Source organism: Papio anubis, chromosome 17 (assembly GCF_008728515.1).
Source record: "Papio anubis isolate 15944 chromosome 17, Panubis1.0, whole genome shotgun sequence".
Classification (NCBI taxonomy): Eukaryota; Metazoa; Chordata; class Mammalia; order Primates; family Cercopithecidae; genus Papio; species Papio anubis.
Genome location: NC_044992.1, coordinates 17,624,387 through 17,640,466, shown reverse-complemented (window position 1 = coordinate 17,640,466; position 16,080 = coordinate 17,624,387). Strand labels below are relative to the sequence as shown.

The 16,080-nt window shown below is 56.3% G+C and overlaps 1 protein-coding gene across 12 annotated transcripts; it reads right to left on the bottom strand.

Annotated features, from left to right (window-relative positions):
• Window positions 1–2,310: 2,310 nt before the first annotated feature.
• Window positions 2,311–16,080, bottom strand: LOC116271019 (TBC1 domain family member 3B-like). Of its 12 annotated transcripts, none has more exons than XM_031657401.1 (4): window positions 7,496–7,938; window positions 6,934–7,033; window positions 6,416–6,565; window positions 2,311–5,139 (listed from the first exon to the last, which is right to left on the bottom strand). In XM_031657401.1, exons 1-4 carry the CDS (start codon window positions 7,529–7,531, stop codon window positions 5,087–5,089), a joined length of 339 nt encoding a protein of 112 aa, XP_031513261.1. In that variant the 5' UTR covers window positions 7,532–7,938; the 3' UTR covers window positions 2,311–5,086. The 12 variants fall into 12 exon arrangements, 1 of the variants encoding a protein (XP_031513261.1); XR_004179364.1 differs by lacking the exons at window positions 2,311–5,139; window positions 6,934–7,033; window positions 7,496–7,938 and adding exons at window positions 10,029–12,186; window positions 12,662–12,730; window positions 14,266–14,754 and having other exon boundaries at window positions 6,451–6,565; XR_004179365.1 differs by lacking the exons at window positions 2,311–5,139; window positions 6,934–7,033; window positions 7,496–7,938 and adding exons at window positions 10,029–12,186; window positions 15,480–16,078 and having other exon boundaries at window positions 6,451–6,565.

Here is a 16,080-nt window from a genome sequence, read left to right as displayed (position 1 = left end):
TAATTCCAGCACTTTGGGAGGCTGAGGTGGGTGGGTCATTTGAGTTCCGGAGTTTGAGACCAGCCTGGGCAACATGGCAAAACCCTCTATTCTCTAAAAAAAGATACAAAAATTAGCTGGGTGTGGTGGCATGTGCCTGTAGTCCCACTACTTGGGAGGCTGAGGCATAAGAATCGCTTGAACCCAGGAGGCAGAGGTTTCAGTGAACTGAGATTGTGCTACTGCACTCCAGCCTGAGCAACACAGAGAGATCCTGTCTCAACAAAAAAAAAAAAAAGAAAGAAAAAAAGAAAAGAAAAATTTCCCACCAGAATGCAGATGTACAGCTTATGTTGGAAAATCAGAGTAATCCACTGCATTACAAGAATGAAGGGAGAAACGTGATTTTTTTTTTTTTTTTTTTTTTGAGACAGGGTCTCCTGTCACCCAAGCTGGAGTGCAGTGGGGCGATCTCAGCTTGCTGCCACCTCCACCTCCTGGGCTCAAGATCCTCCCACCTCAGCCTCCTGAGTAGCTGGCACCGCAGGCATGCACCACACCACCATACCTGGCTAATTTTTGTATTTTTTTGTAGAGATAGGGTCTCACCATGCTGGTCTCTAGCTCCTGGGCTCAAGCTATCTGCCTACCTTGGCTTCCCAAAGTGCTGGGATTACAGGTGTGAGCCACCACATCCAAATGATAAAGCACATTTATTAGTTTATAGTTTACACTTTAAAACAAAGATGAGGCCAGGCGTGGTGGCTCGAGCCTGTAATCCCAGCACTTTGGGAGGCCGAGACGGGCGGATCACAAGGTCAGGAGATCGAGACCATCCTGGCTAACATGGTGAAACCCTGTCTCTACTAAAAAATACAAAAAACTAGCTAGGCGAGGTGGGGGGCGCCTGTAGTCCCAGCTACACGAGAGGCTGAGGCAGGAGAATGGTGTATACCCAGGAGGCGGAGCTTGCAGTGAGCTGAGATCCAGCCACTGCACTCCAGCCCGGGGGACAGAGCAAGACCCCTCTCAACAAAAACAAAAACAAAAAACAAAGATGATAACAGCCCTTTCCCGAAACAAACTTCCTTCTCTCCTGGGGACTAGACGGCCTTTTTAAGACTAACAAATTAGCCACAAGATTAGAAATTACGATTTAGGAGTCATGCAGCTGGAGGCTACAAGATTCTGCCCCTCCCCAAATTGCTCCTGGGAATTACGTCTCTATTGTAAAACCTAAGATCAGTGCTTAAGAGGTTTGCACTTGATGGATCAACTGGCACCACCCAGATTGATAAACTGACTCATCTGATTTTGTGGCTCTTACCCAGGAACTGACTCAGCTCGAGAAGACAGCTTCGACTCCCTGTGATTTCATGTCTGACCCAAGCAATCAGCACTCCCGACTCACTGGCCTCCCCCACCACCTACTAAATTATCCTTCCAAACTCTGATCCCCGAATGCTGATGGATCATGCCAATGGAGACTGATTGGAGTATAACTCTGGTCTCTCCTACAGCCAGCTCTGCATGAATTACTCTTTGTCTATTGCAATTCCCCTGTCTCAATAAATCGGCTCTGTCTAGGCCGCGGACAACGTGAACCTGTTTGGCAGTTACAGGGGCACCCCTGCTTTCCTGGGGTGTCCACCACAGAGTGCAGAATGCAGGTGTTTCTGGCAGCTGCCTGTGGTTTGGCCAAGCCCTGCCTCCCCCATGTCTCCCTGGGCTTCCATCCTGTCTCCACTTGCATTTAGGGGTGGCTGCTGCTCTGGGAACATTAGAATCTGGAAGAGATGGAGCCACATTAGTTTTTTTCAGGTATCATTCTAAATGTTTGTATCCAAGTGAATCCCCCTTACTCACTGTGGCATTGCCTTTCTAAGTAATTACCTCTGTGCCTGCTATAGAACTTCTCACAAAAGAGGGACAGCAGCCCTAGGCACTACCGTGGGCATTAGGTCCTGTGTTTGATGTGCTCTTGTGATTTTACTTTGTTAGAACCAAATATTTACAAGATGGGTTTGGGAATCTCTCTTCTTTTAGCTCCCGATCCAATATGAAATTCAGGAAACCAGTTTGTGACAAACTGCATCTGGCCACTAAGGGAGCCCCTGGGTGACCCCAACACATTCACACCAGTGTATGAAAAATTGCCTGCATTTCAGAGAAGATAAATGGACTTTCCCTCTTCAGATGCTTGAAGGGAGCGCTTTGAGCCGAGTGGTACGTGACCTCCCTCCAGCCCCGGGGCCCTCGGTGGACCTGGGCTGCCTGGCAGGCACTGGAACCTCCCTGGATGTTCCCTCCTGCACCAACACCACTGCAACATAGAGACCCAGCTGTGATTTATTTTGGCTTGGTGTGTATGCTTTTCATTGTGTAAAACTGCTGTTCTTTTGACAATTCAGGAGACTGTTTTGTTTACTGTAACTTTGAAAACAAAAATTGTAACAAAAACATTCCCATCACTGTGCTGTGGTTGGAGACTTTATTACCAACATATTTACACCTTCCTTTCCTCTCTCATTTTCAGGAGCTATTTCAGGACTCCTCCTCCTCTCCTAATAACTTGAGTCTTTCCCATGTCATAATAAAGCTACATTTTCTTCTGAAAACTGGCAGATTCTCCCTTCCTAACACAGACAGCCGAGGAAAGGGTGGCAGGAGGGAGAAGAGCAGCCAGGGCACATTGGCCTCATGGGGGCGTCCCTGGTTGGAGTCAGTGGCCAGAGCTGCAGCCTGCCTTTGTGCCCAAAGTCTTGTCTGGGTGTCAGGAAGGCCACGCACTCACATTTCACCCCTTTCCGTGACTGGCTCGCTATTCAATGACCCTCGTTCCTTCTTTTTTGAGCAGGAAGGTGTCATCTAGGATTCTGTCTTTGGGTGTGCATGAAAGTCATCTGAGGCCCTTGACGTGCAGGAATCCTTGCCAGCCTTGGATTGCAAGACCCAGGCTGTGGTATAGCAACGTGCATTTTGTAGGAAGTTCCCTGCTTGATTGGAGAGTCATAAATAGAAAGAAATACTATAATCAGTGGAAAGATGATGTGCACAGCTATTCAAGTGCACGGTTCTGTGACATTATCGCAAGGTAGGGGTGGACCTCTATGACGTCCTCTCCCAGCAGCCCTACATACTTCCTCAGTGGGTCAGGAGTCTCCTACTTGGCCTCATCTTCGATTCTGAAGCCTCTGAGTTCTGAATAGTTCTGCCCCCTCCTTTTTCAGATGCCTCTGTGGCAAACCTTTATTTGATTTTCTTTATATGAAGACACCAAGAACACCAGAGAATGTCCCGGGGTTTCAAACTTAGCCCTGTCTCTTCATATTAAATAGAACCATTGTTGTGTTCCCCTGGGGGAAGCTTCAACCTGCCTGGGTCCTCAGACCTTCCAACCAGCGAAACTCCATTTCTCCAGGACAGGCATAGGAAAATTCTGTGACTGAGACATTCCGTGCAATACTGAACATCATCCACTTCTACACTCTCACTTTCAGAACTACACCTTCTGGCTGTCGGAGAGTCAGCACCATATGCTGGTTTCCAGTGGAAAGCATAACATTTATCTTGTAAGACAAACCACCACTTCAGCGTAACTGAGCGATCCTAAGCCCAGTTGCTTCCAGGTGGCGGCTGACGTAGTGAGAACAGTTAGTTCCCTGATCAGGGGCCACGGCTGCATGTCCCTCAGTGTGAATAGGGTACCCTGGTCACAAGCAATGCCCTGTGGGCTGCTGTGATGGCAACAGGCAGGGCCAGTGAGTCTGTGTCCAAGTAGGGGCTCTCTGCAGTGAAAGCCGATCTCAACCCTCTCCACAGTGTGGGCAGCCTGCCCATAGGTGGCCAACCGGTCCTCCTGGGAAACAGTGCCAGCCCAGGGATCGACACCAAGTCTCTCAGCAGATGGGGCACTCGGCAGTGGTGTTGGCCTGGTCAGCCTGGTCAGGGCACGAGCAGGATGCTGAGCCTCTTGGGTCTCATTCCTGTCTGATGGCCACTTTGTCCACGGGTCCATCCAGCAATTGTGGTGGCTGGGGAAAGGAGCTGACTCCATCCACCTGGCGTGCTGTTTTCCCCACCTCAGGATCAAGAGCATCCTCTGCAGCAATTCTCTTTGGTGGAAACATGGGAATGTAGATGAAACTATCTTCACAGTGTGAGCTGCTGAGGCAATGACTGCAGGGCGCCTCTGCCCTCTGGGAAGCCCGGCTGGAAGGCGCTTGGCAGTGGTGCCTGCTGTGGCTGCGACAGGGGCTAGGTTGCAGGACAAGGCTTCCAGGAGGGGGGTGGTACGGCAGACAGGGCTGCGAAGTCTCTGGGTGCCATGTTGGCATAGCGGACTAGGGCACTCGGGGTGCTGGTGGGCCAGTCTCCGGGATGCAGACTGCCTGCACTGCAGCAATGAGGCCGGGAAGAGGCAGCAGTGTTCACAGCTGTTGACCCCCTTGAGCCAGCCCCCTACATCCTCATCACTGCACGGGCTCAGCGTCTCTGGCCTGGCTTGCCCAGGTTCTCTGATGTTAATCCTTGCAACATCAGGGCTTGCAGTGCCCTGGTCCCCTGCGTGGTCACCTGGAGGCCTGCGGTGCCCCTCTCCTCCTAGAACTCGGGTTGAAGCCAGGTCCCTCTGGACCTGGGCCTTGGGCCCTGGAGGAGGGACTCTGACCCACAGGTGGGGTCAAGGGCCCCAGGGCATGCTGCTGGCTGGCTGGGGCTGCAGGAACCCCATGCTCAGCCTTCCCTCCTGAGGCGTTGAAGGGACCAAGTCCCCCATTGAATGGGATTTCTCAAGGCCCACAAGCCAAAAATATAAAATAAAAATAAAATAGCAGTAAAAACCAAGGTCCAGCAGCCATCTGGGGCTGTAAGGCAGCTGGGCAGGTACTGCCTGGGCTCCTTCCATTCCAAGTTCTTCTTCTACCGAGGGGAGTCACAGGCAGGTGCCACCTTGCTGCTGGGGTGTCTCTTGACCTGCCTCTTCTCTGTTATAAGCCAGGGCAGGGCCTGGTGTCGGGGTCCCAGTGGGCTCGCTGGGTGGGGTCTGTCTTTTTGTTCCAGGGCTGTCCACAGAAGACGGAGAGTGACAGAGTCCCAGGAGCCGTGTTCAAAATGGCAGCACAGGAGACACGGACCCCCGACATGCGGGTCTGTGTGGAGCTGTGGCATAGAGTTCCCGGACAAGTGTTAGTGTAATACAAAGCCTGACCTCACCGGGGGACAGGCTGCCCTCATCTTGACCTTCTGGGCCCCTCAAAGAGTGGCTTGCTGCCCTGGGTTCTAGGAAGCCCCTTGTGCCGCTGGGCCTCAGCCTCGGCTTTGGGGACAGTCCTATCCGGCCAGGCTGGGGGGGACAGAGCTTTTGTTCCAGGGGGACTGATGGCATGAGCTCCTGGAGCTGAGCTGGTGGGGTGGGGAGGGCCAGTCTGTCCCCCTGACAGAGGGGCCCAATGCCAGGGGACACCCTCGAAGACCCTCACTCCATCTTGTCAGAAAAAAAGAAACATCTTCACTGAGTGCGTTGGGTCCCTTCAGGGCGGGCCCCAGAGACCAGGGCCTCTGGAGTCCTCGGGGTCCCTGTGTGGCCCCCTGGCCTGACACTGAGGATGCCCTTGCACACTGCTGATCCCAGGGCGAGGGCTGTGTGGAGCCTGGGGTGGGGGAGCTTTCAGAGAACCTCAGGTCACTCCCAGAATGGCCCCCTGGGTTCAGGTTGGCTCAGGGCTTCCTGCCTCACACCCTCACCTCAGGGCTGTTCGGCAGCCCTGACTCAGAACTCAGGTGGAAGAAACCTTCACTGTCACCCAGCACCTCGCATGGGGGCCTGTCTCTACAGCAGGTGAGAAGTGAATGGGCACAGCTTCCCCTCTGCCCTCCAAACCGTCCAGCCCATGCCAGGGCTGGACCGATCCCACGCCCAGCTGAACTCTTGGTTCTGGCTCTGGGTCAGGGCTTCCCCCATCCCCTCTGCCCAAATCCTCTCTGGGTCAGGGACACTGATTCTCTTGTTCCCCTGGCTTGTCGTCTTGACACCCTTGGAGGGGCACTCAGGAGTGAGGGGCCCTTGCTGCTCTCTGAGGCTGCTTGGAGGTGGGGGTGGCGGTGAGGGCTTCCACAGCTCGGTCTGACTGCCCCAGTGCCCTTCAGGGCCCTTTGACGGGGCAAGGGGCACAGTGTGGAAAGTCGGGGAGGGATTGGGGGATTCTGCCCACAGCCCCTGCCTGTCCACACAGCATGTCCAGCACACACACACATGTGCTCAGCGCCTGCCCTGAGGACCGGCAGACCCATTTGACTTACTTAGAGTACAGGAGGAAGAGGAGGAAGAAGAGGTGCAGGAAGAAGGCCAGGTAGGAGGGCTGGTGGGGTCAGGGCACTCCCCACCATTGACTGCCCCAGAGGGTGACTCAGGAGGGGACCTGGTGCTGGGGCTCACCTGGGGGTGGCAGGTCCCAGTGTTTCCTTGTGAGTTCCTTCATGGAGGTTTGAAGGTTCCTGAGGACCGCGTTGTCCTCCAGGGCCCAGCTCTGAGACAGTTGCTCCCGAAACTCCCAGATGGTGCTCCAGGAAAGCTTCATGAGGTACTCTAGGGACGGGGGGGCATCAGGTCAGGAGGATTCCCTGTGGGGGATCTGTGCCTGCACCCCATTTCCACCAGGCCCACCTCCCACTGGGTGGTGCCTGGTCCTTCTTGGCCACCCCAGGGTCTGGCTGTGCACAGGAGGCCACAGCTGGGCAAGGCTGGGCAGGGAAGTGCTCACCACATTCCTGACTTTCATCTGGGTCATGTGGGGGTGGACTCAGTGTCATCATGCCTTGCCCAACCCACCAGGCCAGACCTCCCTATCAGGGCAGAGCAGAGAGTCATGGGGACAGTGTGAGGACGCTTCCCTCAGGCCAGCTGGAATCTGTCTTGTGTGTTCCCCTAAGCACCCTCAGGCACACGGGACTTACTCCTGTGTATTTTGAATGATGCATGCGCCATGGCCGTCAGTACCCTCTCGCCCTCCAAGATAAACACATCCCACAGTCTCAGGGTGAGCCCAAAGGATTTCTGTGGGGACAGCAGGTGTGGGAGGACCTGGCCTTTCCAAGTTGGAGCTGGTGGCCTGAGCAGGGCCCACTGGGGTTTCAGTCCCCTGGAGTGCTGGGGAACCCCTCTCCATGGGATGAGATCCCCCATAAAACTGAGTCAGACAAGGTTCTGTAGATCCTCATGGGGGGCTCATCTCAGCAGCGCTGTGGCTTCTGGAAGGAGGGACTTCCTGAGGATTTGGGGCTTCCCGGGGTCCTCCCAAGTCGGGTCCTGCCCCAGTCTTCCCACGAGGCTGGGCCTGAGCCCTGGCCTCTGCCGTGGGATGCCCCTCTTGGGCAGGGCCTGGCTTGTGAGCCCTGCAGGAACCTGCCTGTGCCTTCTGCGAGCTGGGGGTGAACCAGTTCCTGGAGGAGCTGGACCCCTGGGCTGAGGGAGCCGGGCACTGCATCCCTGGGCTGGGGTCTCCCTGTGCCTCCTTACCCCACCAATGAAACACCGGAGGAGCCTCATCAACATGGAACCCTCAGTGCACAGCCCTTCCTTGCCCTGAAGGGAGGAGCAGAGGTGCTCAGGGCCCCCTGGGCTACCCTGAAGTCCTCCCACTTTCAGTCCCCTCTGCAGACTCTTCTCCAAGAAGCAGAACCCAGGGCAGTGGCCAGGGGGTCCCCCAACCCCTGCCCCATACCCAGAAGCCCAATGGACACACTTCCCTTAGCCCTGCTCAGCCAGAGCTTGACCCTGGTCCCAGCGCCTCTGCCTCCCCCAGGACAGGAAAAGGAAACCCAACTCCGAACCCACGGAGAATCCCCATCCCAGGTCAGGCTGTGGCTGGGACTTGGCCTCTTGTCAGCTCCATGAGGGACTTGAGGTGCCCCTGGCTCTTGGGACCCAGGGCCTCTGGGGAGGAGCAGAGGGTGTCGTCCACTCACCAGGTGTCTCATGATCTTTGGGAAAGACTTGGGCAACACCTGCTCCTGGTGTGATAGGAGCCTCCAGAGCCAGGCAGTATTCGGACTGTAGAATACTGAGAAGCCCCCAACCCACCACCCCATCAGAGTCCACTCCCAAGAGCTAGGTAGTGGCAGAGGACCCTGGGCCCTGAGGCCTCCCTCCCTCCTATCTGGTGACCCCATCACACAGTCTCAGCCCTGGGGAGGAGGGCCCTAGCTGGAGGTGGTGCCCAGTGGCATCCTGGGCCGAGGTGCCAGGAGAGCAGGCCTGCCTTTGATGCTATGAGGCAGGGCAGAGGCAGGCAGGTGCCAGCGGTGAAAATGGGGTGGGTGCTGAGGGCTATGTGGCCATCTACTGGATGTGATGTCAGGCTGGGGGACATGGGATGCATGGGGGACATTGCCATCTGGGCTTCATCAGCCCATTTGTGGGCAGGGAAGGTGTCTGGGAGTGCAGCCAGCTGGGAGGCAGGAGGACACTCAGAGAGGTAAGCGGTGCCTGCACAAAATTGGGTCTGGCTTTGGGGAACAAAGGGCAGCCAGAGGGAAGTATCAATGCCCTCTGCTGTTGGGGGTGAAAGGCATCTGACTTGAGGTAAGAGGGTCCCTGTCCTGAACCAGGCTGCTGTGGGACCCTCAGCAGGGACATCCCAGAGACTCCAAACAAGCTGGGATGCAAGTAAGACGCCTTGCCTGGAAATCGGGATCATTAGCCGGGGTGGCCGTCCCCTGGCATGGCTGTGTAAGGCCCCGAAGGTAGCTGTCCACCTACCCTGCAGGGAGTGCCTCTCACCAGCAAGCAGCTGGGCCAGCACCAAGAAAGCATCTTCCTCCAGCAGATACAGGAGGAGGGTGACGGTGACGTGGCTCAGGTGCCTGTGGTAGCCCACCTCCTGCAAGAGCCAGAGTCACCGTGGAAGGGTGTCTCCTGGGAGGGCTGAGATCACCTGGGAGGACTCATGTCACCAGAAATGGCAGAGGTCCTCAGGGACACCTGCCACAGGCCCCCGGGATTTGGGGTGCAGCCTCTGCATTCCTCCCCTGGCACTGGGCATGAGGACTCAACAGGTCATGCACGACTCAGTTGACAAGGAGCCTGGGGGTACTCCTGCAGCGAGCGTCCAAGCTCACATGGCCTGAAAGAGCACAGGCAAGGATTGTTCATGCCCCCTCCCCTGGGCCAGGCTGGGGAGGCCACTGTGCCAGGCCCGGAGCAGCACCTGTGAACTCACCTGCCACGAGGGCAGGCAGCGGGGCGCTGACCACCACACAAAAGGTCCTGCAACAGCCCAAGGGCTGCCTGCCAGGCACAGGAGGGCAGCTGGGTCCAGACTCCATGTGGGCAGCCCATGGAGTTGGCTCAGCCACTCTCCCTGCCTAGAATGGTCTGGAAAGTGGGGGTGGAGCAGGAGCAGCCAGCTGGATGACACCCTCTTTGTCTGTTGCACTCCTGTGGGGTTCAGGGAAAGGGAAAATTGGATCTCTGCCTGGTTTCTGGTGAAGAAGAGGTTTCCTCAGGATGCAAACTCATTTCATGACAAGAGCCTGGCCCATCAGGCACCTCAGCAACTTGTCAAATCTGTCTCCTGTGAGGACCATCTGCATGCGACCCTGCCAAGCTCCTGGGCTTCGGGGCAACACCAGGAGGGGAAGGTCATTTCTTCATCTGAGACGTGGGGATCGGGTCAAGATGACACCAAGAGTCTGGGCTTCAACCCTTTTCCGTCTCAGTTTGACCCCTTGTGCTGCCCCCTTGCTTGGGTGTCCACGCCAGCAGTGAGCTTGAGTCCTGCCTACTACGAGCTGGTGGGTCATGAACACTGAAATTTTCAAGAAGTGCTGGCCGGGCGCAGTGGCTCAAGCCTGTAATCCCAGCACTTTGGGAGGCCGAGACGGGTGGATCACGAGGTCAGGAGATCGAGACCATCCTGGCTAACACGGTGAAACCCCGTCTCTACTAAAAAATACAAAAAAAAAAAAGAAGTGCTGACACCCCCAAGAGACACCCATGCCTGTGAATATGGGCACATGGCCCAGGAATATCGCTGACCAGGAATATTCACAGGGTTATATGCAGAATAGGCCACGAGGATGTCACATAATTCCTGCTGCCTAGAAAAGAGGGAAAAGAGGGTTTTGTTTTGTGTGGATGCTGTCAGTTTCATTTTGTCTACAAACCCTGACAACAAACACAATTCTGGGTTCAGATGATCCCCCCAGATAAGTACTGAGCTCTTCAGGACACCTGAGTTTTTAGAAGTTTTTTCAGTAAAATCAACATTCTTTGCAATGCAAATATCACAGGTGTACATTTGGATCAGTGATTATTTTCACTCTGGTTGATTTTTTTCTTCCCCCTTTTCTTGGTTTGCACACACGGAAGTCCAGTCTTTGGGACGTGCAGTTCCACGGTTCTGAACCAATGTGCAGACCCTTCCGTCCACCACTGCAGCCCCTCCCAGAGCGGCTCCTTCATCCTCCAAGTCCCCAGCGTGTCCCCTTTGCAGCTGACCTCTCCTGGCTCCATCAGCGCCTGACCATCCTGACCAATTATTCTCTGTCTCTATGCTTTGCCCTTTCCCAGAATGGCCAATGAATTGGAATCCTGTGGTGGTAGCCTGTTGGGTCTGGCTTCTTTCCCTCAGCAACACACATCTAAGACCACCCATGTTCCTGCGGGCAGCAGGGGTTCATTCCTTTTCCTCACTGAGTCATCTTTGTCTGAAGAGTGGAACCCCCTTTCTCCCCAGTACCCCTGTTGAAGATCATCTCAGTGGCCTCCGGGTGTGAGTGACAATCAATCAAGCAGTGAATGTGGCATGTGGGTTTTATTTGCACGTCAGTTTTCAAACCATTGTGGTCAATATCTGTGACACTTTGGGGATGTGTGGTACAAGGCCACTGAGCTTTGTGAGCCACGGCCCATCTGACTTCCAAAGTGCCCTGCCGTGTGCCCACCCATCATGGATGAGCGTTTCCAGGGCCCCGCATCCTCCCTGGTATTTTGGGCTGTCAGTGTTGCCCGGAAAGGCTCCCGAGCCCCGCCATCCTGCCGCCTTCCCGTGGGTCTCTACCCTGGCTCATTGTGGGGCATGGAGAACACTTTTCACCATCTGCATGATTCTTTTTTTTTTTTTTGCTGCCTCCCGTCTCCTTGGGAGCCACCTGGGTTCTGTCCCCACATGTCCCAGCCCGGCCCAGGGCTTAGAGCCCGGGAGGTGCTCAGTCCATAATGCTGGCTGCTGCCTGGGCCAGGAGAGCCCTTGGCAGCTCTGTCACTTTTCCTGGGTGACCGTGGCCTCTGCCCTGGGGAAGCCCTCATCCCTCTGGATCGCCCCCATCTTCCCTGGTACCCCTGCAGCCCCCATAGGCCTTACCTGACTCCGAATCATTCTCTAAACATCACGTGGTTCTGCGGGGTGTGGCTGACATCTGCCTTGATGTGGTGGGTGATCCTGGATGACCTCTTTCCCTTCTCCTTCATGACCCGTAGGGCAGGGCTGAGAGGAGGAAGCAGCCTCAGAACAGACAAAAGACTCCCTGCCCCTGACGGCAGTCATCCCACAGTCAGCACTTCTGGAAGAAAGGGAGGAAGGTTTCCTTCTGCAGAAAGCTCCTTTTTGCCTTGTTTCTGAAGCCCGCGAGGGTCAGCAGAGCCCAGCGCACCTGCAGTGCCTGAGTTACCAGATGTGCCCAGCATGTGAGTCTGACCACCGCCCCCACCCCCAACCTGGGCTCGACGTTCCCTCCAGCTGGAGTCCTGGGCTTCTGACATGGCCAGGCCTGTTTGTCCTGCCCTGGCTGAGTATGGGAGGGCTGTACCTTGTCTTCCCCTGGGTTCTCAGCCTTCGCTTTGTCAATGTCTAGCAGGAGTGACCACGCCCAGCCCCGCACCACCAGGGGAATGCCTTTGTACACAATGCCTTTGTACACAGCTAAAGACAAAAGAACACTCCAGTGAGACAGGACACTGGGCGACTCAGGCAGGAAAGCTGGTGAACAGGCCTGCTGTCCTATGGTGAGGATGGGATGCCACCCACCCACTGATGCAGCGGCAGACGGTGCCAGGTCACAGCCATGGGTGCCTGTCTCCCGGCTCTACAGAGAGCAGTCACGGGGGCCACTCCCTCCCCATGTTACCTTCTTGCTGCTCCCATATTTTGTCCAGTCTCCAAGCATCTTCGGCCACTTGTCAGTGCGTTTTATTTCCTGCCATCTTTGCTGTCAAAGGAGCCATGATGGAGTTAGCGGAGCTGCCAGGCCTCTGACAGTGGCCCATGGATGCTGGGTCCAGGGCTTTGGGGCCCTGAAGGGACCCAACCTGAAGGAGCCAGGAAAGGGAAGACCCCAGGGGCTGAGATCCTCTGAACTAACTGGAGCTGGGGATCTGGACTGGTGATACCAGGACACGCCATCCTCAGGGCACAGATGCCCTGAGTGTTAGTTGGGTCCCAGCCTTCAACTGGGGACTTGGTACAAACAGGCAGTGGACTCTGAGCCAGGACTGCAGTTCTTGGTTTGGGTTTTGGTCAAAGCCTCATGGGAACAGAGTCCAGCCAGAAAGGCCCCCCTCCCAGTGACAGCCATGGCCCACTCACCACTGCCCGGGTCCACCAGCCGCCACCTCTGCCTCACCGACCACCCCTGATTCCCTATCCTTGGAGTGGCCTCCCACACAGCAGGCACAGGCTTTTACCTTCACCTCCAGGGCACTGACAGGGGCAGCTCCATCTCACTGTAGGGCAACCCAGGCAGAGATGAGGACCTGTCCAGGGCAAGAGCCATCCCCTTCCCTGAGAGGGCCCCAGGGAAGGACCAGCCCAACCCTATCCACCCTAAGTCTCAGCCCGGGACAAGGCACAGACAAGGAAAGCAAGGGCCTCCCTGTGGAGCTGACACCTGCGAGGCACCAGGACCCTGGAGAAGAGGGAGCTCTAGGCTGGCTTGGAGGGAGCCACTTGGGACCTGCGGGGTGCCTCAGGCTGCACAATGGGGCTGCCCCTCCTGGGCAAGAGGCGGCACCCTCTGTGGGAGCTGAGAAAGTCCAGTCCTGAGATGGGATGGGTGCTGCCCGGGGAGGTGGCTGAGCCCTGACTGACAGCAGTGCCTCGAGAGTGACCACATCACCCACCAGAGTCCGGGGAGCCTGGCCTGAGAGCTGCCCAGTGCCCTGAGGACGCACCTGGAGCCCATCCCAGCTGACACTCCCCATGGGCCTTGCAGGGTCTGACCTCCCAGCGTGCACCTGCCTCTGCCTGCGCCCTGGCCGCTGACCCTGCCTGTTCCCTTCTTCCCTCCTCCTGCCTGACCCAGAGACTGTGACCCTCCCTCTGGCCACCCTGGCCCTTCTTTGACCCTTTTCCTGTCAGAGCCGAATGAGACCTCCCTCCCTGATCCATCCACACCTCTGCCTTGGCCACTCTCTCACTGGGGTGCCCAGCGCTGCTGGGGAGAAGCCTTGGTGGACAAGGGTGACCAAAGGCCCTGCAGGCAGTGGGGACGGCCCTACCACCCCCGCCTTAAGCCTCAACCAGTTCTCAGGGCAGTCGGCCTTCAGCCCTCATCCGCCTCCCAGCCACTGCAAAAACCAGGACATGGGGTGCCTGACTGTCCTCCCCCTACTGTCCTGCCTGCCCCTACTCCACCTCCCCCATTCCCCCTCCGTAGTGCTGACTGAGCCGGTGGGAAGCAGAGTTTCTGGAGGGCCACACAGAGCCTTGGGGACTGACCAAGTGCCCCCACTGAGGGGTCCCAGGTGGACCACACTTCCCTGCCCACCCCACCTGCCATGGGATTCTTTGGGGGATGTAGGTATGCAAAATAATGTTGGGGGTGCAGGGTGAATATTTCAATGTACATTATCATGTATTATCTTACTGTGTAAATGCTTCTAAGAATAGTTAAGTAACTTAAGGTTTGCATGCTACTCAAAATATAGCTTTAAATGCTAATAAAAAATGGATGCAAATGAAAAGTCTCTCTTGCTGTGGTCCAGGGAATCTTTGTTTCAGAGAGACTTGCAGCTTTGAGCTGGAGCTGCCCTCTCCTTCCTGTCCACTGCACACCCCCACAACACACACACGTACACACACATATGCATGCACACACCTGCACATACACACACACTGTGCATCATGCCCTCACTAAGGAGGCATGGAAGTGAATGTGTGTCTGTAAGGAAATGAAGACGGCTCAAGCCCCTGGTTCCCTGGGGATTTGCACAGACGCCCTCCCGGCAGACCATTCTTTGGTCTCTTTCTCTCTCTTAGTGAAAGAGAAAAGCAGAGCCTCAGCAGGTACCTGGCTGCTTAGTGCTCAACCCAAGGTCACAAGCTTCCTCAGGAGCCTGGTGAGATGGGGGCACCACAGAGCCTCCCAAACCGAGGGGGCAGCGTTCAGTGGAGCCTTGAGCTGAGGAAGGTGATAGGCAGGACGTCTCGGTTCATTAGACACAACCACAATGCAGTGAGGAAGGGCAGCCGCCAAAGGTTTTATTCTCCAGGAGGAGGGGCTCTCGGGGGCTGTAAGCAGGAGGCACAAGGACTTTATTGCACATGTGGTTAGGTGATGATGACCTACAGCTGCAGTGGGAACTGGGACCCAGGGTGCCACGACCTCCTGCTCTGTCTCTCTCTTCCTCTCTGCCTCCTCTGTCTTTCTCTTCATCTCTCTTTTTCTCTCTCTCTCTCTCTCCATCTCTTTCCCTCCTCCTCTTCCTCCTTGCCCCTGTTCCGGCACCTAGGACCCTCTCTTGGGTGTGTTCGCACACAATGCCAAGGCTGCCATCTATCAGGGCACCCTCACAGGGCGCCTCCACCTTCCATCACCCACAGGGTTGAGGGTCCCAGGTATGACCGCGCTCTCCTGGGTGGGCGTGCTGTGCTCAGGGAAGCAGAAGCTGCAGGTCTCCACTGGCTTAGGTGATGTGCCCACAGGGCTGCTGGCTTCCATCTCGTGATCTGCAGAGGTGAGAGTGGAGGGTGTGGGCCAGGCCTGGCCCTGCACTGGGGTAGGGGTGACGGTGTGGGCAGCCATACTCTCCCCTGACCCAGGAACTAAGGGCAATCACCAGGCTAGGCAATCACCCAGGCGGGTGTCAGTGTCCCTCACTTGCTTACAAGAACATGTACTGGGGCAGGGGTGGGCAGGCAAATCTTGGCTCTCACTTCTGCCCAGTCCCAAGCCTGCCATGCCCACCAAAGAGACACCTCCTCCAGGGCTTAGCCCTGATGGCCCTGCATCCTGAGAACCCCTAGCTCAGGCAAACCCGAAGGCCGGCACCCCACACCCACCCTTCCCGGGTGCCACTCTCCTGGATATCTGCCTGCCAGGATGTCTTAAACTGATTTTATCAAGCTACAGCGAATAACAGGGATGAGCCCCAGGCCTGAGTAACAGGGATGAGCCCCGGGCCTCTCCACTTAGAAGCAGGGGCAGTGACAGGACTGAGGGATGGCCCGCGGCTTGTCACCCAAGCAGTGAGAAGGGTGAGGACCCCAGTTTCATGCACTCACCCTGGGAAGACTTGGCCGGACTTTGACAGGGCCTTGAGCGGGGCTGGCAGGAGCAGGGACCCCTCCTTCTTGAGGAAGCAGGCCACCACCATCAGGAAGCAGCAGAGGACGGCACACAGGCAGAGCCCCAGCGTGCTGTAGACCAGGGCCAGCTGATCCGCACTCAGCTTCAGCCCCAGGAGAGCTGCAAGACAGCGTGAGACCCCTCTCTGCAGTGCTTTCTCCTCTTCCCCTCCTTAGGCTCAAGCAATCCACATCCCCCCATCTCTCTGCTGCAGGCCTGTCTGGCTCCTGGAGAGGCTGGGCTCCTTTCCTGACCCTGAGGCTGGCTGGGATGCTCTCTGGGTCCTAGAGGAAGTTGATCCACTCCCCCATCCTGGTGGCAACTTCCCAAGGCCTTGAAGCTGGGCAATGTGAGCGGGTGCAGGATTAATAGGTCCAGGATTAATCTGTTACAAATCTGATGAATCTCTCACTGGCCCTGGGTTTTGAACTCACAATGCAAGCAGAAGGCTCATGTTGCAGTTACCAGAGAGTGGGCTCGTTCCACAATGGGGGTCACCCAAGCTTGCAGCAGATGCTTAAGAACTGAGCACTGGAG

Coding starts and splice junctions, on each gene's coding strand:
- LOC116271019 (XM_031657401.1), bottom strand. CDS start 7,531: ATGTTGATGAGGCTCCTCCGGTGTTTCATTGGTGGG. Junction 7,034..7,495: donor TCCGGTGTTTCATTGGTGGG/GTAAGGAGGCAC, acceptor CTGTCCCCACAG/AAATCCTTTGGGCTCACCCT. Junction 6,566..6,933: donor ATCATTCAAAATACACAGGA/GTAAGTCCCGTG, acceptor CCCCGTCCCTAG/AGTACCTCATGAAGCTTTCC.